This window comes from Aspergillus thermomutatus (genome assembly GCF_002237265.1).
Source record: "Aspergillus thermomutatus strain HMR AF 39 chromosome Unknown NODE_5, whole genome shotgun sequence".
Classification (NCBI taxonomy): domain Eukaryota; kingdom Fungi; phylum Ascomycota; class Eurotiomycetes; order Eurotiales; family Aspergillaceae; genus Aspergillus; species Aspergillus thermomutatus.
Window position 1 is genome coordinate 149,160 of NW_020798053.1, and position 24,793 is coordinate 173,952.

Here is a 24,793-nt window from a genome sequence, read left to right on the forward strand (position 1 = left end):
CCGATTGAAGTCATGGGGATGCAGCAACGTCACGGCGCTGGCTGCAGCAATCGTGCGAATGGACCACGCCATCAAGCAGCAACCCTCCACGGACCAGCAAAGCGACCTGGACCGCGCAAAGGACATTCTCCTCCGACTCCTTAACGGCGAATTCAACGAATCCCACCACTCCAAATCCAGCTTCCAAGACAGACTCATCCACAGCATACACCGCGTCTTCCTGACCATCCCAGGCTCCCTCCGCGAGGTCGCCCAAAAGACCCACCTCAAGTACAAAGCCACACCGCGCAGCAATCACCCCTACATCCCCGCCACGGCCTTCCACGCGCTCCTCTCCGCCGTCGTAGACACCCAGGGCAGCGTGGCCGGCAAATGCCTCTGGGAACAGTGGTGCCTGGACGTCCGCTCCCCGACCTTCTCCCGCCTCCAGGAAGGCGGCATCGCCCGCCTGTACCTCCACCGCGAGCGCGACCCGCGCAAGGGCGACCCGCACTTCGACCCACGGTACTTCGCGCAGACGCAGAAGAAGGCCGTCCTGCCGAACCCCAACACCATCCGCATCATCGCGCAGCAGGCGGTGAAGGAGTACACCGAGTTCGACGAGGCTCGCCGACGTCAACAACCCGGACAGCTCGAACAGCAAGACTCGAAGCCCCCTACGTCCGGCCAGGGGCCCACGAACCCCGCCCTTGAAGCTGTGGAATTCTGTATTCGGCAGTTCCAGGCTTTCCGGGTGCCGTGGAGGGAGATCAATAGGGAACTCGGGGGGGTCGTGTATCGCATGCACAGGGAGAAGAAGAAGGAGCGAAAGAAGATGGGAAGAGAGGGCGCTGACACTCTCAACAAGTAATATCCATTGTACCATATCATTTTATCACATGTAATCATTCGACTACAGCGTCTACATAGACCCCCTTTCTCTCATGTACATATATATATGCCTACAGAAGTACAATAATTACCAAAAAGCATCCTGTCATCTTTGCGAGTTTCGAATTGGCTACATCCCCAGAAATGTATCTGATATGATTCAATTGCACTCTGTAGGCCATACACGTGACCAAGTCTCGAAGTCATGGAATCAGTCTGTCCACACTACCTACGAGTCATGACACATTGAGAAGGCATCATCAAGACGAGCCTAGCTTAGACATCAAGGTGAAACCACTGAAACTCCAGTCCGTCCATCGCCGCATCTACCAAGTGCCGACCCGTACTCGCCCAATCATGACTTCTATTCGCAATTTGGCTGCGTCCCCCACAAAATCAACGCCATAGCTGTACTCCCAAAGTAAATCGAATCGTACGCAGAAACGGAAAACAATGCCTCTGGCATAGGTATAGGCAGTATGAGGATACTCGTTAGGTCAAGTGACGATTAACTCGCAATAGAACATGAAGACAAGCTAGTGGACGGTGATAGGTTGAGGGAAAGGAAAAGAGAAGAAAGGGATAAGAAAAGAGTAGACGTCCAATACATTGCACGTTTCGTCATTGCGTCCATGGTTCCTCATCGGCGGCCGCCGGGAAGAACGATCGGATGAATTCCCCGCTGATCGGGTCATAGGGGAAAAAGGCATCGCCTCCAGGAGGATTGCTGCTGGCCGAGGACAGCAAATCAAGGTTGGGAATCATTTGTGAATGCGAAACCGTAGATGGAGGCTGATTCTGGTAATATTGGTAGGTTCCCTGCGACCGGTCGGCGGCATTGAGATTTAGAAGACTGTCGTCCGTTGCATTGTAAAACATGGGTGTGGATGTCATATTGGTGTTTGGTTGATTGGGGCAATGGGGTTGCATGCTCATGGGTTGGTCTGGTCTGGTCTCGTAGACGGAATTGGGCATGTCGCTGACGTCGTAATTCATGCCGTAAGCTATCCGCCGGAGATTGCTATCACACAGCTGCCATGCACGTCGTGATGCTGCGCTGCACTCGGACATCGCATAGAGCCAGCGAACGGCCTTCTTGGAGACCGCCAGGAAATTCTGCTCCTCCTCGGGCATATGGATGCTGCCGAAGGATAACTCGAGTAGAAGGACAGTCGCTGCCTGCATCAAGTAGTGCAATATGCACCACCAGGGACAGATATGATAGAGCCGAATGGCGTTGGGCTCATCGGGTAGCAATTCGAGCATCCGACGCGCAGACTCAAGCGATAGCTCAGCCATTTTGTGACTAAAAGTCGGCTGTTTGCTCGGATCTCTCGGGCGTGCGTCACGGCGGCACAGACATGGCCGTCCGAGAGTAATTCGAGCACTGTAGAAGTGAAACGCGAGGAAGAGTTTCAAACGAAGCACCTCTTGATCCTGGTCGTCCGTCTTGCGGACAAAGTCAAACACCTCGGGAAGATTGTGATACCAGCGATCGATTCTCGCTCGAAGCTCCCCGATACGATTCTCAATGTGGGCCCACGGTGTGTTGACGCAATCTGGCGAGTAGACCCTATTGACAATCTCCTGACTGATGACTGCCAGGTCGGTATAGAATAAATAGCACAAAGCCTGGCTCGCAGGCTGACTCTTTAACCATCTGGCGTCCCGTGGCTTGTCCGTGAGTTGGGCATCTCTGCCACCCGGTGGATTCAAGGGCATTTGGCGAACATAAGAACTTGCCATTGCTGATCCCACATACGCCTCTCGCAATTCTTGATCCGCCAAAAGTTTGGCTGCGAACGGCTCGCGTAGCTGCCCCTCATCGAAGGGCAGGGGCATTGGCGTCGTACAGACGCCATCTAGGATACATGTTGACCTGCCCGTCATGATTCCAAGCATATGTTCGAACGTATACAGACACCACCAGACCTTATAACGTGCTTCTTTGGATATACTGGGCGTGGTCTCGCTGGAGTTCTTCATATTGATACCGAGCGCAATACCAGATCGAACAGCCAAAGATGCAATCCTCCACGCTCTAAAAGGGGTCAGTCACCACAAGAAAGCTAGAACTGGGTGCTAGGCGTGCTCACCGGTTGATCTGATCTGATGCAAGAAGATAAAACGCAATCAAACCTTCAACCTGTACCTGCTGCAGGTCAGGATGGTTGAAAAGCGTATCACCATTCATGCTGAGGATGCGAGCCCGTGTCAGATACACAAGATGATCACGTTCGTCTCCGCGCCACGGCGCCTGTGTAAGATGGGCATGCTTGGATGCAATAGCGAAAATCATGTTCAAAATGGCCAACCATTTGTCACCAGGCCGCGCTGCGCTCTCGAAAAAGGTCCTGTACTGTGCGCTAAACAGCGTGCGACTGATGATGGGAAAGAATGGGTGAACCGTAGTCAAGTAGTCTTCGAAAAGTTGGTCCGCCACATGGCGCGGCGGCATCCAGTACACTTGTACCGGGCCCGGGACGGTGATATCCATGTCATCCAGGTGATAGTTCACTGCGTGCAGAGCAAACTCACCCTCAGGCTTCGTTTCCGATGCCCCTGACTGTTTCTGAACGCGTTGCTCAGCCTCCCGTCGTAACCTTTGCATCCAGGTGAGCTCCGAATTCTTGCCCATGTACCCTGTAGCCCTCGAGCTCTCAGTCCGATTCAAATCTTCTTCCACCCTATCAATGGCGTCCAGCGATCCAATCGACGAAGGGGACGATGGCGGTTCATCCTGCTCCATTTCTTCATCTTGGGGCGTGACCGAAGACTGCGGATCATTCGAGGAACTTTCATGGCTATTGGTGTTCTCCACGGCATACTAATTGAGAGTCAGGTAATCAGTAGGGGCAAGCGCGGTACAAGGGAAGAATCCTTGAGGGAAAACGCAGCAGGCTCTTACCTTGTCGAGCATGCTCTTGATGCGCTCCGAAGTTCGAGTATCCACCACGCTCCCAATCTCTCGCAAGAGGTTCTCGTAGTCTTGAGTCTTGACCGACAATATATCCAATTGCCTGCATCCGTGGCAAAAATACGAATCAGTCGTAAGCCCACACAACACGACGAACCACGACCTACCCTTTTGTTTTCTCCCTCCATGACACCGGATATCGACACGTAACCCTCAGTTCTTTACACTGCCGGCATATAGGAGTATCACCGCTACATTTCGTCTTCCGCGCTCGGCAGGTTTCACACGCTCGCGGCACACGGCGACTGTAGCGCGGGGCGACATTCGAGCGCTGCCTGGGGATCGCGACTTTCGCATTTGCGCCTTCATTCGCTCCGGACCGATTGGGGCCTAGCGAAGACGGAGTTGAGATCTGCAGCATGTATGATGGGTCCTTGGGTGCGACAGCCGGCAATGAATTGGCCTCAGTTTTTTCGTTGCGATTGGGTTGTTGTGGTGGCGGATGCAAAGGCATCTGGCCCCGCATCGCGGCACTTCCCGACTCGGGAATACTGGAGGGGGAGTTTTCCATGCTGGTTTCCCCTCTCTAGATAGAGTCGACGATTGACGATTGAACGATCGTGTGCAGATGTAGGATGATGTAGATCCGGGCAAGGTTGACAAGATGAGTTGGTCGAGAAAAGCCTTGGCTACCGTTGTCTGTGTCTTAAGTGGCTTCCTGGTCCCTATCAAGACTCCATTCCACAAGAGTCTAGAGCGGCCGGCAATAGAATGAGCATTATGCAACGATTCGAAGCCGACGATCCTGCTTCAGACCAGTATGAAGAAGAGGCGGTTAAGAAACAGGACCCCTGCCGTTTCTGGACCGAATGTGACTTGGAGTATGTTATAATCGCGAAAGGAACCAGAGCGAAAATGAAACGAGGAAAAAGAGATCAAAACGACAGAAAAACGGATGGCAAAAAGAAAGGAATACTGCTTAATATTATTGACAAAAAATGTGGCGCGGGAAAGACACTTGACAGGCAGAAGAACAGGCGCCAATCAGATGGCGGAAGATCGGAAATCAGTATCTTCTGGACCGAGTCGAGATTTTTCTTACTCATGCGGAGGACCAAAGAGAGTTCCGAGCGGAGATGGTAGCTAAGGTACTTCGTCCTCCTCCACGAGAGCAGGATTGATAGATAGAGGGATCCCATAGCGACCGGACGATGCCAAACTCTGAGTGTCTTTCCGTGGGAAGGGATTAATTAGATAAGCTCTCCCCTCCTTACGATAAGGATACAGCAGATAAAGGCACCATGAGATATACTGATGATCCAGAACGACGATAGCTTCATAGAGGATATTGATGAAAGTGTTTTTGTGATGATGATGTTTCATTAGACAACGTACATAGGAGAGGCATCAGACCATCAACGCATCTCGCTTCCTCCCATTTTCTGTAACCGTTTCTCCTCTTTGAGAAATGCTTCTTCCCCTTTTGCTTTTTGCATGAAACGCAAAATGACTTTTCTTCCATAACTGGTGGATGAAAAGAAACATAGGAAAGACATAGATACATCAAGACCAGCTGGGGAATATTCGAACCGCCGTATAACGGAAACCCAAAAAGATGATAGATATATGTACAGTGAAGCCGGCCCAATGGCCATATAGATGGGAAGGTGCAGAGACCCAGCAAACGCGGAACGTAGAGCGCGAATTAAACAGATAATAATGGAAGTACAAGATTTTAACAAGGATATCGCTCGCAGCCACATGGCGTGAGAACGTAGAGGGTCGATTCGGCTTTGCGGAGTGGAGAGATAAAAACAGGTCCCGACGGACGTAGTGACAGCGGTGGGAGCATGCCCAGGGCGATAGGCTCTGCAATGCATGCGATGGATTGTGGACGTCGCAGTCACACAGGCGAGAGAGTCAATCTATCGCGATTGGCGATTGAAGTGCTTGCGAGACGTTCAGATCTCACCGAACATCTCGTCGAGCTCGTCGACTTCCACAGTCTCCGGATTCTGCAGCTCTCGCCACGAATCAAAGACCATGTCCATATCCATATCCTGGACTCTTCCAGGGAGCACCATTTGGTCTTCCTGCTCTGCTAGCTCCGACATCTTCATCTCAATATCCGGGAGCTCACTATTTAACATGTCGATAGATCGCTTCAGAGTCGAGACAGAGGGAACAGTAGGATCTTCGGGAAGGCTGATCTGAGGAGCACTGGCAAGGACATTCGCACGGTCCTCAACATCAAGACCGTCATCGGACGCGGCACTCGTCCCAGACGAGAGCGACGATGCGACCGACGCGAGCGATGGGGAGGGCGAGGTACCGAAGAGGGCGGACGCAGCAACATCATCGACATCAAGTTGCTCCAGCTCCAACTGTTGCTGTAGCTGCTGTTGGGCCTGATAGCTTCCATGAGAGAAGTAATCGCTGTCCTCGTGATCGGGCAGACGCTCCTCGTTAATAGAGGACAGAGGGCTGTTTTCGACTGAGGTCTCCGAAATGCTCATGACTCCGTTTTCCAACTCGCTGAGAGCATCCGAAAGAGCAGAGGAATTCCCTGTGGCCGCTTTCTGCTCCGAGGCCCGCTCGCGAACAGCACTAGCAGTCTGCGTGAACTCCTTCTCATCACCCTCCAGCGGCGGAGATGCGGCGCGATTCGAATGCATGAGGCGCGCATGGCTGTGATGCTCACTGAAACTGTGGCCAGGGCGTCCTGCATTTCCAACACCAGACCGTCCATCCAAGTCGATGTTCTCTTCCTCGAAGTCAGGCGAGGACAGGTCGACCTCGGGACTAAGCGATCGCTCCCGTGCCAGCATCTCCTCCTCATCCAGGTCAGCGTTGGAAACGCTGGGCGTCAGGTCTTTCCCATCAACGCCTGGAATGATCACATCGTCCGAGTTCTCGGGAATAGGCCGACGCGGTAATGTCGTGAGGTAGTAATACACTTTGCGTGGATGTATAGGAATTAATTCCTTTGCGATAGGGCACGGCGCCAGAGCAGTCCAAGGGCGCTTCATGTACGTGCCCAGTCGCGAAGACAAAAGAGCAGCGGGGTTGGCGGAGCTAAATGCACAAGCGAGACTGTTAGCTTTCGAGCACCAGACAGTTTGAAGAGAAGGGAACGGCGTACTTTGCGACATTGTCGTTGAGGGTAACGAGAACAGCTGCGAGCTCCTTAACAAGATGAGGGCGATTGCCCGTCTTCTCTAGTTGCTCAATCACACCAACGACGATGTCGTCGTTGATACCTTCCGTATCGATCTTGGGCGCGATGGTCCCGTCGGTAGGGGACGGAGGCGGCGTATGCTCATAAATTCCGCGCCTTCCGTTCGGCCGTATCGTTTGCTGGCCCTTTGCATCTGAGGAAGAAGTCGAGGATGGCGAAGGCTCCGGTGATGATGATACCGAGTCGTGCGACCTCTTTACTTTTTTAGATGGCGGCAATTGATCGTCGGTCGCGTGCGGCAGTTTCGACGCAGATGGGGACCGGCGAGATGAATTGGGAAGGTGAATACCCAGCGAAGGAAGAGACAACGACTTGCGGCGAGTATTGTAAGGCATAACGTTTCGAAATCAATTCGTGGATGGAGAAGGTAATACACAAGGGGGAGAACAATCAGTGAAGCAGGAGGTGAGATGTAGGTACGGTATAGTAGTACTAGAACAACCAAACAAAATACAGTTCGGAAAATAAAGGGAAGAGTTGAGAAGTAATATTACTTGAATCAACGACAATAAAGCGTTAATAGAGAGTAAGTGATTAACAACAAATGATAACAGAATAATAACACACAAGCGAGGATAGTAATAAGGTAAAAGGATGGAGAAGAGATGGGAAGCAGTTTACAAGGAAGGGGGCAGGAAGGGAGAACGACGGGGGGAGGAGGAAGATCAGAGAGAGGGAGAGAGCAGCCAGCTAGATGGGATGGATGGATGCGATGGTGATGATGAGATGCCGGTCGGGATCGCGGGAAAACAAACGGAAGGGGAAGAATAATCAGAGAGCAGTTCGTTGGCCAGTTGATCCAAGAATTCCCTATGATTGTTATGGGGCAGATAGAGGAAACAATTAACAATCGTTTTCCAAAAGGGAAAAAAGAAGGTCAAGGATGGAAAGGGTATGAAGAGTGGAGTTCGGGTTTGGTGTTTTCCCTTTCTTTTTCCTTGAGATTTTTCTTTTTTTTTTGTTTTCACGGAGGGGGAGGAAGGGCAAAAACAAAAAAAAAAAGTGCGAAAAAAAAAAGGGCGAAGAAAAAAAAAATCAGGGCGGGTGCTTCAGGGTGGCGTTGATTGGATTGGTACGCTATGGGCCGGCCTTTCTCTCTTTACTTTCTCCCACCAGGAATGCTTGCCTACGGAGTAGATCTCTAAGGAGAGGAAAAGCAAAGTGGCCGAAATTTGGGATTGTTCTTCATTTTTTCCGTATCTCCATAATAATAATAATACTATTAGTATTGCTAGATATCTCCTCAGGATGCGCTAGTCCGATAGAATTGATACAAGCTAGAGCAGTAGAAGAGCCTAGATGGTCATCAAGTCTTCACCGCCATAGCTGTCCCTAGGCAAAACCGCCAGGCGGTGGTTGTATGTGCATTTGGACTTTGGGGACTCTATATCTGTCTACTCCGTATCTGTCTGAATTTCTGAAGATGGATCACAGATTCACAGGCAAGTGACTGAAGGGGCAAAAGTACAGTGGGGCCAGCCATGTGAGTATGACGACTAGCAAGAATGGCTGATCATCTGATTGGTGAAAGGAGTCTGGGATCAACTGTGGTTCTGCATGGGCTTCATGGTGGAGTTATGCACCATGATGGAGTGAACCAAGAGGCGAATCGGGTAGCTACGTATTGCTTTCTAGGCTCCAGCAGTGGCAGCTAGACCAGCTGAAGACGGTCCAGGACTCCTGGTTGCTGAGCAGAGATTTTTCTTTTGGACAGATAGAAACAAACAAGAAGTATGCCGGTTACCTACATAGCCCAGATAGTACAGAGTACTAGAGTGCCTTGGAGCTCACTTTCACACACGCTAAGTCTGTGTTGGCTTGCCAATATCTTAGATAGTTGCTAAGTCCTATGGTAGTGTAGTCTGCCTCTTGACCGACTCGATAGATCAGCATTCTCCGATTGTCGCATGTTTACGTTTTGCTAACAGCAGTTATGCTCATATCTTTGAAGCTCCCAATCACAAGCTCGTATGACATCTATGGCGACGAATATCCGCGAGAATTTAGTCAGTGAATGCATCATAGCTTCCTTGGTTCCGTGGTTCTCGAGGACACAAGGAGGTTAGAAAGCGATGACCATAGTCCATACAAACAGTCGAGCTGAGGGCACAGGAAAAAATGGAGACCGAGAAGGAAAATAGGTTTGAGCCAGCATTAGCGCGTAGTATGTTGATTTCGGGACTAACCCAAGAAGAGAAATGGAATCTAACAGAAATTCAAACGAATGGAATTCGGAATTCTAGAGAGCTTCCAATCCCATCCAGAAAAGTGGACTCAAGATGGGACCACTCCTTCCTAGCGGCGCCGTTTTGGACATTGAATAACGAATTAAATTGTCAATGGTGGAGCAAATTCCAAGCCGTGCAGCAGATTGGAAGAGAATCCAATCGGATGGGCCACAGGGAGGCTACTTTCCAAATTCCAGAATCGGGTTGTCGAACCAGTTGCTTGCCACTCCTTGCTTTTTTTGATGCTGATAGCCTGTTGCATAGGTGTCGGAGGATATAACCTACCTACATTAAACTTCAAGCGTAATGATCTCAAACGATAATGTCGATAAAGAGTCGATTCATGCACCTTCTGTAAACCAGACTTGATCAGTAGACTGTACGCAAACAGATCTCTGTGATGTTTGATCGTAAGTTCATAACAAGGAGGTTGGAGAATACCCCAGTTTCAAGTGCATGCCTGGCAGCCTGGGTGAAATGTGATATGTATCAGCGGGGCGGCAAGGGATCAGCCAAATATGATACTCGTCCAAGAGGCCAGTAGTACACAGTAGATACCTCTCTTCACAGTAGAGTGGGTATCTCGCTGATGTGACAAAGGAGCTTTATGGATTATGCTTATCTGGGTATTTCGTCGTCTGTAGAGGTAGTCAAATTAAGTCAATAGAGACATTACGATCAAGATAATCCAATAATCCAGAGGATTATCTCCCTCTCGCTAGGGATGATTTCTGGTAACTAGACAGCCTCATGCAGCCAGCTATGCTTAAGATGCAGCGCAGACCGTTGATGTACATCGTCCTTGCTTAACCACCCATATTCAAACTCCGTCATATGAGTATCTACCATCCACTTACATACATTATTTACATTGATATTGCATGGTTTATCGATGCATATGGTGTACTCAATGATCTGTGCTCCATAAAGAGAGATGCACTATCAACGTCATATCGAACGGCCTCTATGTCAACAGTTTTGTATGAATCCACGCTCCATCTCCATAAATGCAGAACGGCAGGTCCACCAATAAAACAGACACTCACTTACCCCGTGCTATCAACATGTCAATTATCTCCTAATTGAGTTTCTCTCTGGGAGGTGGTTGATCTGTCAAGACTTCCCGTCATGATCACTATGATATATTCCAATAAACCAATGTCTCAAATGAGCACATCACCCAGCATATTAACCAGATACCAGCACTATCATTGGAGCAAGCGCCTACAATCCTGCCAATCGACCCGAATCCAGAATCCAGATGGGTCCTCTCTGGCAACTCTCAGCTCGCTAAACAAGATATACTTCCAGCGAGGGTCCCAAACTCCATGTACCCCGCATATATGATGCATTTGGGAACGCCACCTTGACCTCATTTTGGATTACTCTGTCCTAAAGAGCCTAAACTAGGCCGTCGAGAGACTCCATGATGCTATTCATTTTTAGTTCGGACTATTTACAGTTGATCGGCGGTGGTGTACGTGGTCAAACAGCAAGACGACGCTTCTCAGAAGCGAAAGGACGACGTCATGATTTATATATAGTGAGGGGTTGGGACGTCGGTCTACGGCGCTTTTCTCCATCTTATCACGTCAGAGTATGTATCATTCAAATCTCGCAACTCGTTAGAATACCCATATTGGTACTATCAAGAAGTCTATCATGATGCGTTGGCGCATATCAACAAATTTGGCCGGATATGGATGCACGGATCAATTACAGAACCTTGCCATACGCCATTATTTGTCTCTCATATAGTTACAGTTCATACAAACCCAAGTCTATCTAATATACAATGATATACCAATGCATCCCGACCGTTATTGCTTAGCATCTTGACTTTCACGCGCCGGCCTTAGGACATACTTCCAGGTTGTCCCAAAATGCCACCGTTTCTCCTCCACGATTTCCAAACCACTTTGCCGAACAATCTCACCAATATCCCGATTCCACCAGCATCCATGCCGGTCCGCGTGCGCAGGAGCCAGGTTGTCTAAGATATTGTTTAGCCAGGCGTAGTATGACCGACCATGCTCGAGCAGCAATATCTGCCCCTTCTGCGGCTCCGTAATCGATCCCAAATGGCGCAGGGTGCCCACAGGATCCGGCATCGAGCATAACCCCATGGTCTGCACGATGGTATCGTAGTACGCTGGCTTCGCTCCCGCCGACGGGGGAACAACGTCCTTTGCATCCTGCGCACGGAACGTCACATTCTTGAACTCCGGATGGAGTTTCTCGAACTTGCTCCGTGCGATTTCTATCATCTGCGGGCTGAGATCGACAAAGGTGACGGAGCGGCACCCCTGGATCGCTGCTCTTCCATCCTCATCAAGACCGCGTCGTTCCCCGAGATCGTAGTACTCCAGATTCCGACCAGTACCGCAGCTCACCTCCAACACATCCCCGCGTGCCTTGCGGACAAGGTCTTGTCGTTTCTTGCCCAGACGCATCACTTTCTCTGACATTTCTACTTCAGCATCAAAGGTGGGTGCGGTGCGGTTGTACCGGTCTGATACATCCTTGGGAACATCAAGCGACTGCGCCTGAGTCACCTCCCGTCTGTAGGAAGCGTAGAGATAGCCGCAGTAGGTGCTGATGGTGAGCGCTGTGACACCCAGAACGGTCATGGCTCGTGGAGACAGTCGAGGAGTCTCCGGCTCGGGCTTGAGATTCAATAGATGAGGGTTGGCCCGCTTCGGCAGCACAGGAGTCGCTGGGAGTTTGGAGCTGCTTTGAGTCAGATGTTGGATTCAGAAACAGAAAGTCAGGGGAACGAAGATGGAGAACAAGGATGAAATCCATTTTACATCCATGTACTGACCTTGGTCTTTCTACAGTCGGGATCTTGTTAGATGCTTTAGGACCGGACACAGGCACTTTAGCCTTCTTCAAGGCAGCTCGTCCTGCTCGAGATGCACTCATGATTGCGAGTGATAACGAGTCTATCGAACTAGCTCTCAAGTGTTTGTTCGCCTAAGTTGATAGGCCTCAACGATTTTTCGAGGTATCAAGGCAGTGATTTGATTCCATTCCTCTGCGATGCTCTATCCATCGAAGCTCAAATATCGCACAACCGTCAAGAGTAAATCATGTAGAGAAAGCGCAATCACCTCGATTCAAAATAGATGGTGGTATGATCTCTGTTGACAGCCTTGACTGGCCAGGCCAAGAACGGCAGGGCGTGAGGTTTCAAAACTGACATCCGACCGTCGGAGCCGTTTCGCGATTCCTCCACCGGGCCGGCTCTTATCTGGTGCTAATTTCTACGGACTTCTCCGCATTTCACATAAAGAGGGGGGGATTCTCTTCTCCAGTCGAGTATTTCTTCCCCTTTGGCTTTCTCGCGATCTTCCTGAATTGGCCGGTCAATTGGAATAGAGATCATACTGCAGCGAAGTCTCTATTTCGAGAAAGACATGGCGCTCCCTCAGAAAATCCTTATCGTCGGCGGGGGTGTCTTTGGCTGTGAGTCCTTCAACTTTTTCTCGGAGTATTGCAATTGTTACCTGAAGATGTGACACGGGATGATATTCCTTTCCGTTGCAAAGAGGTCGATTACATATTCGTCATTCCTATTTTAATTCGTGTTACTGCCATATATTCTTCGTCAATTGCATTTCGCGACCCCAACTTCTCTCCGCCCTCCTACATATCTTGAGACCTTAGTAACTGATCGCATATAGTGTCGACCGCCCTATCATTGTCGCAACGACACCAAAACTGCCAAATTACCCTGCTGGAAAAATCCCCTACGATCCCTAACCCGAATGGTTCCTCCGTCGACAGTTCACGAATCGTCCGTGCCGATTATTCGCACCCCGTCTACGCGAAACTCGCCGCCGCCGCCATTGACCGCTGGCGCAACACGGAATGGGGAAAGGAAGGTCGCTACACGCAGAACGGACTGATGCTCGTTTGGACCCCGGGCAATGAAAAGGCGAAAGACTATGCGACCAAGAGCTACCACAATGTCAAGCAGCTGGAGAGCGACAAGGTCGAACTACTCCCGTCGGCAGCGGACGTGATGCGGATCGTGCCAGAATATGGGAAGGAGTTGAATGTAGCGGGTGGATACATCAACTGGGGCTCGGGCTGGGCTGACGCCGAAGCGGGCGTGCGATTCGCAAAGAAGCTGCTGGACGAGCAGGGAAAGGTGGTTTTCAAAACCGGCGAGGTCGACACGCTCCTGCTTGCCGACAGCCAAAGCGCGACCTCCCAGCGCAGAGTCACCGGCGTCGTCTTGACGGACGGCACAACACTCACGGCCGACCTTGTCGTCCTCGCGACGGGTGCCTGGACAGGCAAGCTTGTCGACCTCCGCGGCAGGGCCATCTCAACCGGCCAAGCAGTCGCATACATGCGCATCACAGACGAGGAGCAGCGCCGACTAGAGAACATCCCCACCGTCCTCAACTTCGCCAACGGCATCTTCATCATCCCGCCTCGAAACAACCTCCTCAAGATCGCCCGCCACGCCTACGGCTACCATAACCCCAAGGCCGTCCCCGTCCCCGGCGGCAACGGCGCCACAATGCAAGTCAGTCTGCCGGAGAACGGCGTCCCCGTCCCTCTGGAGGGCCAGGAAGCCTTCCGCACAGCCCTCAAGGAGCTACTTCCCAGCTTCGCGGACCGCGAGTTCGTCACGACCCGCGTTTGCTGGTACACCGACACGTAAGTGATCCCTTTCTTTACCCTCCCCTCCAAACCAGTCTCATGGCTAACACTATCCCAGACCCACCGGCGACTTCATCGTCGACCACCACCCCGACTACGCAGGCCTGTTCCTCGCAACAGGCGGCAGCGGCCATGGATACAAATTCTTGCCCGTTCTGGGCGACAAAGTCGTCGACGCGATTGAGGGAAAGCTCGAGCCAGAGCTGCGCAATCTCTGGAAGTGGCCTGTGGAGGCCAACCAGACTGGTTTCGAGGGTGACGGGAGCAGATCCGGGGAGCAGGGGCTCCTCCTGATGGAGGAGTTGGCTAAGAGTAAGAAAGCTCAGCGGAAGAGCGTTTTATGATAGCTCTTTCGTCCTGTACATAACCGTACCACTGTATATATAAGAACAGACTAGTAGATTGTTAAGTCATCGTCCAGATAGATTGTTAAGTCATCGTCCAGACATATCTCCGACCGGTACCAAAAGTGTTCGAGAAGCAGTACTATGAGAGGGTGCCGCAGAGGGTGACGTCCTTGATACTCCCTAGTAGCGCCGTTTCTATGGAGCGCAGATGAACGTCAAATAAGCCTTGAGAGTTCAGGAGTTGAGAGCTATGTCGGGAGATTGAACTATTCAAAGGAACTCTCACAGATTTCAGTACTATGAGACTACCTCTTCATTTCATTCCTAAGAATGTCGGTAGTCTAATCAAGTGCCGCATAATTTTCTTTTCCTCCATGTCCCACGAGCTCATAAAACAAAGAGCAACCTCATACTGGACAAAGCCAGTGAGAGTTCAAGCCAATAGGCGAAGAACACGACCAGATATTAGAAAGGAGGCAACCATTCGACCAGCGCACAGTACCGCCCCCCGAGTCCGCGGATTGTGCTACTATCTAATTGTAAACATTTGAAATATTTGGTGAAACAGGGAACAACGACCATGGGGCAAAAGGGTCCGAATCGCTAGAACGCCGTACAAATGCTAGCATGAGGAATCATCATAAGCGAGGTCACAGCAAAAAGGCACTGAAAATGCCACCCGTCCCTCTCAAAAGGAAAAAAGAAAGTGTTAATACAGGTGGAATGTGTGAAAGATATGAAGTGGGTAATCTCCATATGCAGACCAGTATGCCGCGGGAGGTTCTTAGACCTTGCGGAAATCTGATCGAATCGTTAGCATAAGGTTCTGCTTCAAACAAGGAAGTAAATGACCATACCAGAAAGCACAGGGTAGATCAATTCGAACGCCTGATAGATCTCTTCACGGACTTTGGCGCCAGTCAAGACGATCTTTCCACTGACGAAAATCAAGAGGACGATCTTGGGCTTCATCATACGATAGATGAGACCAGGGAACAGCTCAGGCTCGTAAGAACTGAAGTTGTGATGGCGACTAGCCAGACCCTCCAGGCGGATAGGGAACTTGATGTCACATGAGCCGACGATGTTCTGGATCTTGAAGTCGGTGAACTTGGCATTGAAGCCCAGCTTCTGGATGATACGCGCGTACTTTCTGGATGCGAGCTTGGAATCATCTTCAGACTTCGCACCAGTGACGACCATCTTGCCGGAGGCGAAGATCAAAGCGGTGGTTTTCGGTTCACGGATACGCATGATCACGGCCGCAAAACGCTATTAGAAAAGCAGTTCAGCCACACTGTACCCTGACATAACCAGCTCAGGGAGGTGTGGAAATTAATACCTTTGGGTTGTACTCTGCATTCCGTGCATGAAGCGCGATAGTCTTGAGATCCAAACGGCAGTCAAGATTGACAGTAGCAACAATGTTTCTTGAAGAGAAGTCCTTGTTCAGCATTCTGGTGATCCAGAAAAACAGCAAGAGTATACTCACTGCAAGGTAGGCACGATACCACTTCCCGGAGCATTGGCACCAGGAGTCGCAGCGGGAGTAGCGGGCGTCACCCCATTGCCGTTGACGGCATTTCCCCCCTGCTGATGGCCGTTCACAGTTCCATTCGCACCCTGAGCACCAATCGCCATGTTTCCTTCTTTTTCAGAAGACGGAGGTGTCAAATCACCGGCACCACCGGGAAAGGACAGAGAAGCGGGTGAAGTGAAGGCCCGGGCCTGCTGCGCGGTGGAAGGATGGGTCGTGAGAGATTCCATTGCGACGTGAGCAAGAGAAATACTCAAGCTGTAGACCAGCCGAAACTGAAGTGGATATGCGAGATAAAATCGCGAGCCGAAGAGCTTGTAGAAGACGGCAGTCTGTCCTCTCAGAAGACCGAGTCAGTCAAAAAGCCAAAGAGATTGATGATCATGAGAATTCATGTCAAGAAGTATGGGCGGAGGTGAGGAGTGGGAGGAAAGAAATGAGAAATGAGGTGGCGAAGGAAGATGATGGAATAGTGAATGATGATGTGTTGCGACTGTGAATATTTTGTAGGCGCAGAAGAAAAGTGAGTCTCACCCTTTGTGGGAGATGAACAACTCAATGTCTCCCCTACAGCAATGCTGCCTTAGCTCAACTCAAGCTCGAAGTTTTGAGTCGATAGACGGACAGCAGCAAGATAGGTCTGGTGGAGATGACAAGAGGCAAAACCAACCAGAGAGATGCTCAACACCAGGGAGATGATGAGATACTAGAAAATCACAATCAAGTGTTTCCTAGTAACACTTATGCAGTAGCACAGAACCAGTGCAAGTGAGGGAATGAACAGTGACAGAAGCACGTGAAAGAGCAGAGCTTTTTCTTCAGGTCAAACAAACAACTTTTTTTCTTGGTTTTGGTTTTTTTTCCCTTTTTGGGTATTGGAGATGTCTATCTGCGTCTTGAAAGAGAGTGGCGAAGATGCACACCTGAGGCTGCAAGCTTCGTGTTTCAGGCGGTACTGAAACTGCGCAGAAGAAATTTTTTCTTTCTTCTGAGCGTCTTATTATCTTCTTCCCGGAATTCTTCAGGCCAAAGAAGCAGAGAATACTATGCTGAAGATAGCGGAACTCTGCGACTCAATACGAGTGTGGAGAGAGAGGGGAGGGAGGAGAGGTTGGTCGTCGGGAAGAAGGCGACTGGAAGATTAGTTTCGGCGTTCCGGGCGGTGCCAAGACCAGGGTCAAAATTCCAAGTGCAACAGGAAAGTGGGAGGTTGGGCCTTTATATAGGCTGACTCACAGCGCCCGGGAGTGCTGGCGTCAGGGGAGGCTGGGCCGGGCGGTGGCGGCAAAAGCAGCGATGGAGGTCGTTTCCATCCATGGGTTTGGCTGCTTTGGGGCATCTGTTTGTGAGTTAGCGTTCCACTAGTGGCTTCCGGGGTGGCCAAATCCTCGAGGCTGAGTGGCTTGTCTCTCCTTCATCCCAGCAAGCGCCATTCTGCCATTTCTGGTTGGCTCAATGTAAGACCCATCCAGCACATTTTCTTGGGAGCCCCACTAAGCCGTACACGCTCTGTTTGGCTGTTCATCAGACATCCCTTTTTTTCTTTGATTTTCCATGGTTGCAGCCACTTGCTGTTGCCCAGTCCGCGTCGCTCCTGCAACTGCTCGTCAGACCCACTGCACATATCCATCCATACCTGCTCAACGAATAGAAATGCAATATTGCGCTCGGTGGGTTTCCCTCGCGACGCGCCTCCTCTCATGCCGCTTTAGGGGATGGCAAATGAACAAAAGTCTTTCTTTTCGCCCAGTCACTTTGATTTGTTCCCTCCATGGTTTTGTACCTATCTTTCCCTGTTTATGAGGTTGTTGACCTGTCTATGATGGTGGCTTGACCCAACAATCGGCCTTCAGAATAGTTTGCAATCCTGGGTTTTGAGCTGAGATGGATCCGAAAAAAATCGCGTCTGTCTTAACCCTGGCCCTTGACTGTTGTCGGTGATAGGTCAAGGCCATTTGTAAGGTGTTTCATCATTTTCATGGTTTACCTATCTTTCCTCCAGACTGGAGCCTGACGCGGACCTATCCCCAGATCTCACGATTCGTGATCCACCAACTTGACTAAATTAAGGCTCTTGTGCTTTGTCCAATCGTCCTTCTCCTACGCCGTGCTTAGCATTAAAGGAAGATAATGATGAAATCATATCCATGAGCAAGTCTACATGGAGGACTCGGTAATTGAAGATCAACGGATTTTCTTGCTATTCCTGGTATCTATCGAAATCAAGCCTAGATAATGCATGGACCCAGCGAAAGTCATTGACATTATCCAATGTACCAGTACACAGGCTGGTGCTGAAATGCGTGTAAACACAGATATATATGGACTCATGATAGATTACAGTGGGCGACTCCTTTTTTCGACTATCACAATCAACATCTCTATCATATGAACCTACCTTGTTCGGCCTTGTTCGACTTCTAGTCTACATTATCCAGATCTCCCTCTCTCCAGAGTTCAGCCACGTGTAGAACCTTACATGATGCTGGTGGATAGCTAGCTGTCTGTACATACCTTCCCCTTCCGAAAGGTAAACGGTCATCTGCTTGTCATTTGGACGTGTTCAGCCTCACGCGTTTCATGTGATTCCACTGCAGAGCCTCGTGTGGCATGGAGTCAGGCACTAAGAAGCGAGTCTAATTTGCTCTGTGAACTCATTATGAATCATCACAAACCATAAGTTAATACTTTGGCAATATGAAGCTCTTTAACCTAGGGTTCATGTCCACTGTTGCTGTCGGGTTCCGACGGAATGACCAGTTTACCAGCGGAAAGACGAGGTAGGAGGAGGATGATTCGCATCGCCGAGATTCCCATTGGCTGAGCTTACCTCGGGTACTGCCAAACTGTCCAGGACCGCCAAATTCGGCCATCCCACGGAAGTCCCACCATACCTAGCCTTCTAAGTCGCACTTTGGTTTGTTCACAGGGCTTCTTCTGTTCCTTGAGGATTAATTAATTTCTTCTCCGAGTTTTTCTTCTTGGAAGGGCTGATTTGCCATGTCTACTCATCGTCTGTAGACTTCAGAAGTACTAAGAGTGGCAGTTCGAATCCCCTGTTGCAGTTTTCTCCGATATCGCTATGGCTTCGAAAGGAGCCGTCTTGCCTCTCTTGAGGCGCGAATTGCACACAAGTCGCACACGACTGAATAGAGCTGCCTCGTCCTTTTCGACTGTTGCTACAACCGTTCGAAACACGAGACCTGTGTCCACTAGGCATTCGGCCCGCCACACCGCGCTTTTCTCTCGGAGACAGCCACTCGGCCAATTTCGTGCGTTTTCGCAGTCGCTATCGACAAGGCTTACAGATGAGCATGGTCATTTCGATCCGCGTCAAGTAGAGAGGGAGTCGGATGAAGTAGACGTGTGCATTGTTGGTGGCGGTAAGAGCTTTCGTCTTTGCCAGCCATTTGTGGCTACTCATCGTCTGGTGGCTGACTCAATTGCTTTACCAACGCAGGTCCTGCCGGCCTTGCGGCAGCTATCCGACTAAAACAACTTGCAAACGAGGCTGGAAACGAGGAGTTCCGTGTTATTTTACTGGAAAAAGCGGGCGAGCTGGGCGCACATATACTTTCAGGCAATGTTCTCCAACCAACGGCAATGAATGAGCTTCTGCCCGATTGGTTGTCCGAGGACAACCCATCGCGATTTGAGGGCGCAACACCAGCGCGGGAGGACAAGATGCGCTTTTTGACCAAGAACTTGTCGTTCCCGATTCCCGCCCCGCCCCAAATGAATAATCATGGCAACTACATTGTCAGTCTGAACGAGCTGACCAAGTGGTTGGGTGAGCGAGCTGAGGAATTGGGCGTCGAGATTTACCCTGGATTTGCCGCCAGCGAGTTGGTCTACAATCGGGATGGCTCCGTCCTCGGCGTCGCGACGAACGATCTTGGTGTTGGTCGGGACGGCAAGCCCAAGGATAATTTTGAGCGGGGTATGGAGTTTCATGCTCGCGTCACTCTCCTTGCCGAGGGTTGCCATGGTAGTTTAACGAAGCAGGTGATCAAGAAGTACGACCTCAGACGCGATAGCCAACCTCAGACTTACGGTATCGGGCTGAAGGAGGTCTGGGAGATTCAACCGGAAAAGTTCAGGTCGGGAGAAATCGTACATTCTATGGGATACCCGCTTCCTTCGGACACCTACGGTGGTGCCTGGATGTACCATTTTGGAGAGAACTTGGTCAGCATTGGGTTGGTGGTTGGTCTGGACTATCCCAACCCGTGGCTTTCGCCTTACGGAGAGTTCCAGAAGCTCAAGCACCACCCCTTGTTCAAGGAGGTCTTAGAGGGCGGTAAATGCATTTCCTATGGTGCCAGGGCACTCAACGAAGGTGGCTTCCAGTCGATTCCCAAATGTGCTTTCCCAGGAGGCGCTCTCATCGGTGACACGGCTGGCTTCTTGAACGTTCCCAAAATCAAGGGCACTCATTCGGCTATGAAATCGGGCATGTTGGCTGCGGAGGCTACTTTCAATGCTCTGCAGAATGACAACAACGGTACTGTCTTCCTTTTCGAATACGAGGATGCTCTTCGAAAGTCCTCGATCTGGAAGGAGTTGCACGAAGTGCGCAATATGCGGCCCTCATTCAAATCCCCGCTCGGTCTTTACGGCGGTATCCTCTACTCCGGCTTAGAAGCCTTCCTGTTCCGCGGTAAAACGCCCTGGACACTCAAGCACCACGGCACAGATGCAGCATCCACCAAATCGGCATCTGAATGTGAGAAGATCGAATACCCCAAACCTGACGGCGTGATCAGCTTCGATATCCTGACCAGTGTGAGCCGAACGGGGACGAACCACGAGGAGGACCAGCCGGTCCATTTACAGGTCGCTGATTGGGACAAGCATACGGACATCTCTTGGCCCAAGTACCATGGCGTTGAAAACAGATTCTGTCCTGCTGGCGTCTATGAGTACGTCGAGGATCCAAGCAAGGAGCACGGCGTTCGCTTCCAGATCAATGCCCAAAAGTAAGTCTTTGTCTCTTGTGCGCATTTATGGAGCTGCATGCAGATACTAACGACGCACAGCTGTATCCACTGCAAGACCTGCGATATCAAGGTGCCGACACAGGATATCAATTGGCAAACACCTCAGGGCGGAGAAGGCCCTAAATACTTCAAGACATAAGCCCATACCCCTTGTAATTTCTCCTTCATTTTCATTGTCTTGCATTGTTTCTGTGTCGTTTGGAATCGATACTTCGAGCTCATTCCTCCGCCGACTTCCCTCGATCAACTCTACGGGTTAGAGCATCCTTTCACCCTGCTGACATTTTGTATTGACTGATATGTTCTCCCTCTTGGGTAATGTTTGTACTATACAAAAGGATATACACCAACTGACTACAGTACGAGGGGTGTACATGAAATGTACAGGTTGATTGGATATATCAATATTTACGCATTACGTACTACACTAGCATACCTCTCTACGGAGTAGAAATTTACATCTCTCTCTTGGCAAATTCCCACAAGAACTTCGGAGGCCCAGATTGATCTTTGGGGCTGAAGTTGAGCCCCGTGGGGACCGAAGAGCTGAACCATGGAAATAACCGCGATGTTTCCAGAGATGGCAGGATCTGGAAGAATATAGCTAGATTCTTAGATGATACCCTCATATCCGCCGCTATCATCACAACATTTGTAGTAGATTGAACTCTAGGTAGCGTCAAGAAGAACAATTTAAACTTTAGAAGCTTAGAGTCTTTCAAGGTGAGGCTGTCGAGAGTTCTCAAGGCGATTTGGGCGGAGCCACGTGGATCATCAAAGTGAGGCGGACCGGCCATTTCTGATTGATCGATCACTTTTCGCATTGTTTCGTCCACCGTCAGAAAGAGGAAAAACTGACTGGAAGAAACACATCTAGTCTACTGATTGCCAGACGATTTACTCTGTACTTAGGTAGGGAAAGACTGGATAGGCTGGTATCGCAGGTACGTAATCCTAGGCAGGTAGTGCTTTTGTTCTGGCGGTCAAACAAACCTCCACCCTCTCGACTTTCTCTCTCTTCAACCTCACAACTCTCACTCTCATCTTCCCTCTCACTCACCTTTCCTTCTACTCCGTATCTCACTGTCCTTTCTCGCCTGGTATATTGACCTGATTGTATCTAGCAACTTCTCTGTCCTTCCAACCTGGCCTGGTTTCCATTGTCCAACCCCGGTCGTACGAGCCACATCTGGAGAATCTACCCTTCCACTACGCGGGATAACAGGAATACGCTGCCATACTAATCTCAGGACCACAACTATCTGAATCCCAAGGCCCCTGATCTTTCGCTAATCTTTGACCTGGATCATTTTGGCCACTACAAGTCCATCGGAAGCCAGAATCATTCTGCTGTCTAACCGCCATGACTGAGGTTTCCTCCACCCGACTTTATCTTGGGAATCTTCCCCGCAACGGTATGCAGGCCTTTATCATCAATTCTACCCTTTCCTAGGAGATATTCCCGTGTGTGTCAACTTGGATTCTGTAAACCGTCAATTTGCGCCTTCCAAGACAACTAGGAGAGCCCCTTTTGGATCACCTGGTCTTCCCATAAGCCCTCATGGGTCTTCGAACTGTTTCCTGGGATCTTCCTTTGTTCTTGGACATGGAGATGTGGAGGGGGAACAAACATCTCCCACATCCTAAGTCTCCGTTTATCCCGGCCTGCAGCACCTCAACCTCTACGGATAGCGTTTTGTTTTGGCAGTTTAACCTTGCGCCTTTCTAGACTGCTCGTTATTTGTGTTGCGATGAGCTGACTTTTGCCGATGGCGCCCACGTTGGCGTCGTTGCCTTTCTATTCAGTGACCAAACAGGACATCGAGGAACACTTTAGTAGCCATGGCTCAGGGAAGATCACAGAGATCAAGTTGATGAACGGATTCGGGTTCATCGAGTACGAGGATGCGATGGATGCTAGAGATGTGGTTCCTGGTAAGATTTCCCTGAGTAGCAGCCCTACCTTCACTTTGGACAGGATAACCTCGCTAACAACCCACCATCTAGCATTTCGTAAGTTGTCGATGCAGATGATTGACGTTATTCGCTTGGCTGATTCTATAAACAGACGGCAGTGATTTCAAAGGCGAGCGACTTACAGTCCAGTTTGCGCGTGGACCACGGCGCAAGGAAAATTTTTCTGGCCCACCGGATCGTCCTAATATGCCTCGTCCTCGTCGTACGATTTTCCGCATGTTGGTTTCTGGTCTTCCGGAAACAAGCTGGCAGGTTAGCAGCCCATCTCTCCTTCTCCTAGGATTTCCTGGATACCACACAGCCTGGCCACTCAGTGTTCCATGAGCCTTCCATTGTTCTCAACACCTGTCCTTTGACATCCAGGAACTCGACCCCAGGATCCATGAGACCAGAAGTCAATACCCATATTTCAAGCTCATACAACCTATTTGGTGGTGACATTCCCTCGGCATGTATCCAAGGACATTCAGATGCCACAGTCCAGATGGTCGCCATCTGGATGTCCGCAATTTCCTTCTTGAATGGATGACGGTGTGATCACCATGGACTCAAACAAAGTCTTGGAGTCCTTGGGTTGCGACATGACCTGTTCCTGTTTCGTTCCTTTCCAATTATTTGTGTCTCATCTGTTTTTGACCACATCTCTACTTCTCCTGGCCTCCTTGCATTACCGGATCTTGACTAGGATCTACCCAGACTTGTAAGCGGATTCTCACCACTGGATCATATAGGACCTGAAAGATTTTGCACGTCAATCTGGTCTGGACGTTGTCTACTCGGAGACTGGCCGCGAACAAGGAAGAGGGTGGGTTGAAGCTTGAAATCTCACGGATTATAATTTCCAATCATTAACACAATCAAGGTTCGTTGAATTCGAAACTGCAGCTGACCTGAAAACTGCCATCGATAAGCTTGATGGACGAGAGTTCAAGGGCTCCCGAGTGAGCTGTGTCGCCGATGTAAGGACCTTGCCAGGACATGGGGTATCGAACCAGGATTCTTAATTGCTTGCTTCCAGATCCAGCCTTACGACGACCGCACTTTCCGTGATCCATATCGGTCTCGCTCACCGCGTCGCAGCTATCCTCCTATCGAGGAGTACGACAGGAGATTCCCCGCACCTCGTGGTTACAGCCCCCGCGCCCATTACAGGGAACGCTCACCTGTTGCGCTCCGCCGCGACTATTATGAACGTGATGGTTACGGCCGTCGCACTCCTCCCCGGCCTCGGATTGAAGACTACCCTCCTCCGCGTCGTCCTTACGATGACCCCTATGATGCCCGTCCTCCACCACCTCCCCGTCATTATGATGACCCATACATGGCACCGAGACCCTACGGACGTCCTCGGAGCCCCCCAAGAGGCGACTACCCACCTTATGACCGCCGTGGATACTGGTAGAATCTAATTTTCTGCTTCGATTGTGTTGCATACATGGCGGATACCCATTCAGTCTCGCTTCCTTTGTTCCATTTCCTTCTGCTCAAGTGTTTCCTCTTACTGGGATACCTGCCAACGCATACGAATACCTGGTCCGAATCGCAAAGATACCATAAAGATCCCAGATGGTGTGACTCTTTTCTACATCCGTGCTAAGGGTCGAGATTCCGGATGCGATGTGACAACGATCTCTTGTTTGCAGGTCCATGATGGAGCTCTATCCCGGGAATTGGAAATCAACAGGTGCATGATTGCAGGACTTACGACTTTCCTTAATTAATCACAAATCTCGCCAAGGCTTCTGGCTGCTAATGATACTGGCAATGTCGACTGAGATTCCATGTCCATTTCTATGTTTGCGAAGGGATCTTACTGGACTTTTTGACGATCTGGTCCTTGAAAAACGCGATACTGGCCGTCTCTCCTGTGCGGAGGAGCTTGTAAATTTGAACTAACTAATCCAAACATCTACATTGGTCGTTTTTAGGCTGTTTCCTTTTGAAAGTCCCGTACGCAGGTGTGCGTACGTGGCTAATTAACGTTCCCCGACATGATTGATTG

At 50.2% G+C, this 24,793-nt stretch overlaps 7 protein-coding genes across 7 annotated transcripts; 3 read left to right on the plus strand and 4 right to left on the minus strand.

The window, feature by feature from the left end:
* Nucleotides 1–1,491: 1,491 nt before the first annotated feature.
* On the minus strand, nucleotides 1,492–4,358 carry CDV56_109141 (Zn(II)2Cys6 transcription factor; the record flags this gene model as incomplete). The annotated part of the gene is made up of 4 exons (XM_026762760.1): nucleotides 1,492–2,911; nucleotides 2,967–3,697; nucleotides 3,779–3,890; nucleotides 3,955–4,358. The coding sequence occupies 4 exons, from the start codon at nucleotides 4,356–4,358 to the stop codon at nucleotides 1,492–1,494; spliced, it is 2,667 nt and encodes an 888-aa protein (XP_026618690.1).
* Nucleotides 4,359–5,748: 1,390 nt separating this feature from the next.
* Nucleotides 5,749–7,360, minus strand: CDV56_109184 (uncharacterized protein; the record flags this gene model as incomplete). The annotated part of the gene is made up of 2 exons (XM_026762803.1): nucleotides 5,749–6,862; nucleotides 6,930–7,360. The coding sequence occupies 2 exons, from the start codon at nucleotides 7,358–7,360 to the stop codon at nucleotides 5,749–5,751; spliced, it is 1,545 nt and encodes a 514-aa protein (XP_026618691.1).
* A 3,713-nt stretch (nucleotides 7,361–11,073) lies between these two features.
* On the minus strand, nucleotides 11,074–12,178 carry CDV56_109238 (class I SAM-dependent methyltransferase; the record flags this gene model as incomplete). Its single annotated transcript, XM_026762857.1, has 2 exons — nucleotides 11,074–11,983; nucleotides 12,078–12,178. The coding sequence occupies 2 exons, from the start codon at nucleotides 12,176–12,178 to the stop codon at nucleotides 11,074–11,076; spliced, it is 1,011 nt and encodes a 336-aa protein (XP_026618692.1).
* A 494-nt stretch (nucleotides 12,179–12,672) lies between these two features.
* Nucleotides 12,673–14,274, plus strand: CDV56_109258 (NAD(P)/FAD-dependent oxidoreductase; the record flags this gene model as incomplete). The annotated part of the gene is made up of 3 exons (XM_026762877.1): nucleotides 12,673–12,721; nucleotides 12,940–13,927; nucleotides 13,989–14,274. 3 exons carry the CDS (start codon nucleotides 12,673–12,675, stop codon nucleotides 14,272–14,274), a joined length of 1,323 nt encoding a protein of 440 aa, XP_026618693.1.
* Nucleotides 14,275–15,061: 787 nt separating this feature from the next.
* CDV56_109280 (TBP family protein) lies at nucleotides 15,062–16,044 on the minus strand (the record flags this gene model as incomplete). The annotated part of the gene is made up of 4 exons (XM_026762899.1): nucleotides 15,062–15,078; nucleotides 15,135–15,549; nucleotides 15,620–15,707; nucleotides 15,770–16,044. 4 exons carry the CDS (start codon nucleotides 16,042–16,044, stop codon nucleotides 15,062–15,064), a joined length of 795 nt encoding a protein of 264 aa, XP_026618694.1.
* Nucleotides 16,045–18,896: 2,852 nt separating this feature from the next.
* Nucleotides 18,897–20,953, plus strand: CDV56_109312 (electron-transferring-flavoprotein dehydrogenase; the record flags this gene model as incomplete). Its single annotated transcript, XM_026762931.1, has 3 exons — nucleotides 18,897–19,197; nucleotides 19,275–20,793; nucleotides 20,854–20,953. 3 exons carry the CDS (start codon nucleotides 18,897–18,899, stop codon nucleotides 20,951–20,953), a joined length of 1,920 nt encoding a protein of 639 aa, XP_026618695.1.
* Nucleotides 20,954–22,583: 1,630 nt separating this feature from the next.
* On the plus strand, nucleotides 22,584–24,193 carry CDV56_109345 (putative pre-RNA splicing factor Srp2; the record flags this gene model as incomplete). The annotated part of the gene is made up of 5 exons (XM_026762964.1): nucleotides 22,584–22,827; nucleotides 22,883–23,043; nucleotides 23,523–23,596; nucleotides 23,654–23,750; nucleotides 23,810–24,193. 5 exons carry the CDS (start codon nucleotides 22,584–22,586, stop codon nucleotides 24,191–24,193), a joined length of 960 nt encoding a protein of 319 aa, XP_026618696.1.
* Nucleotides 24,194–24,793: the final 600 nt, after the last annotated feature.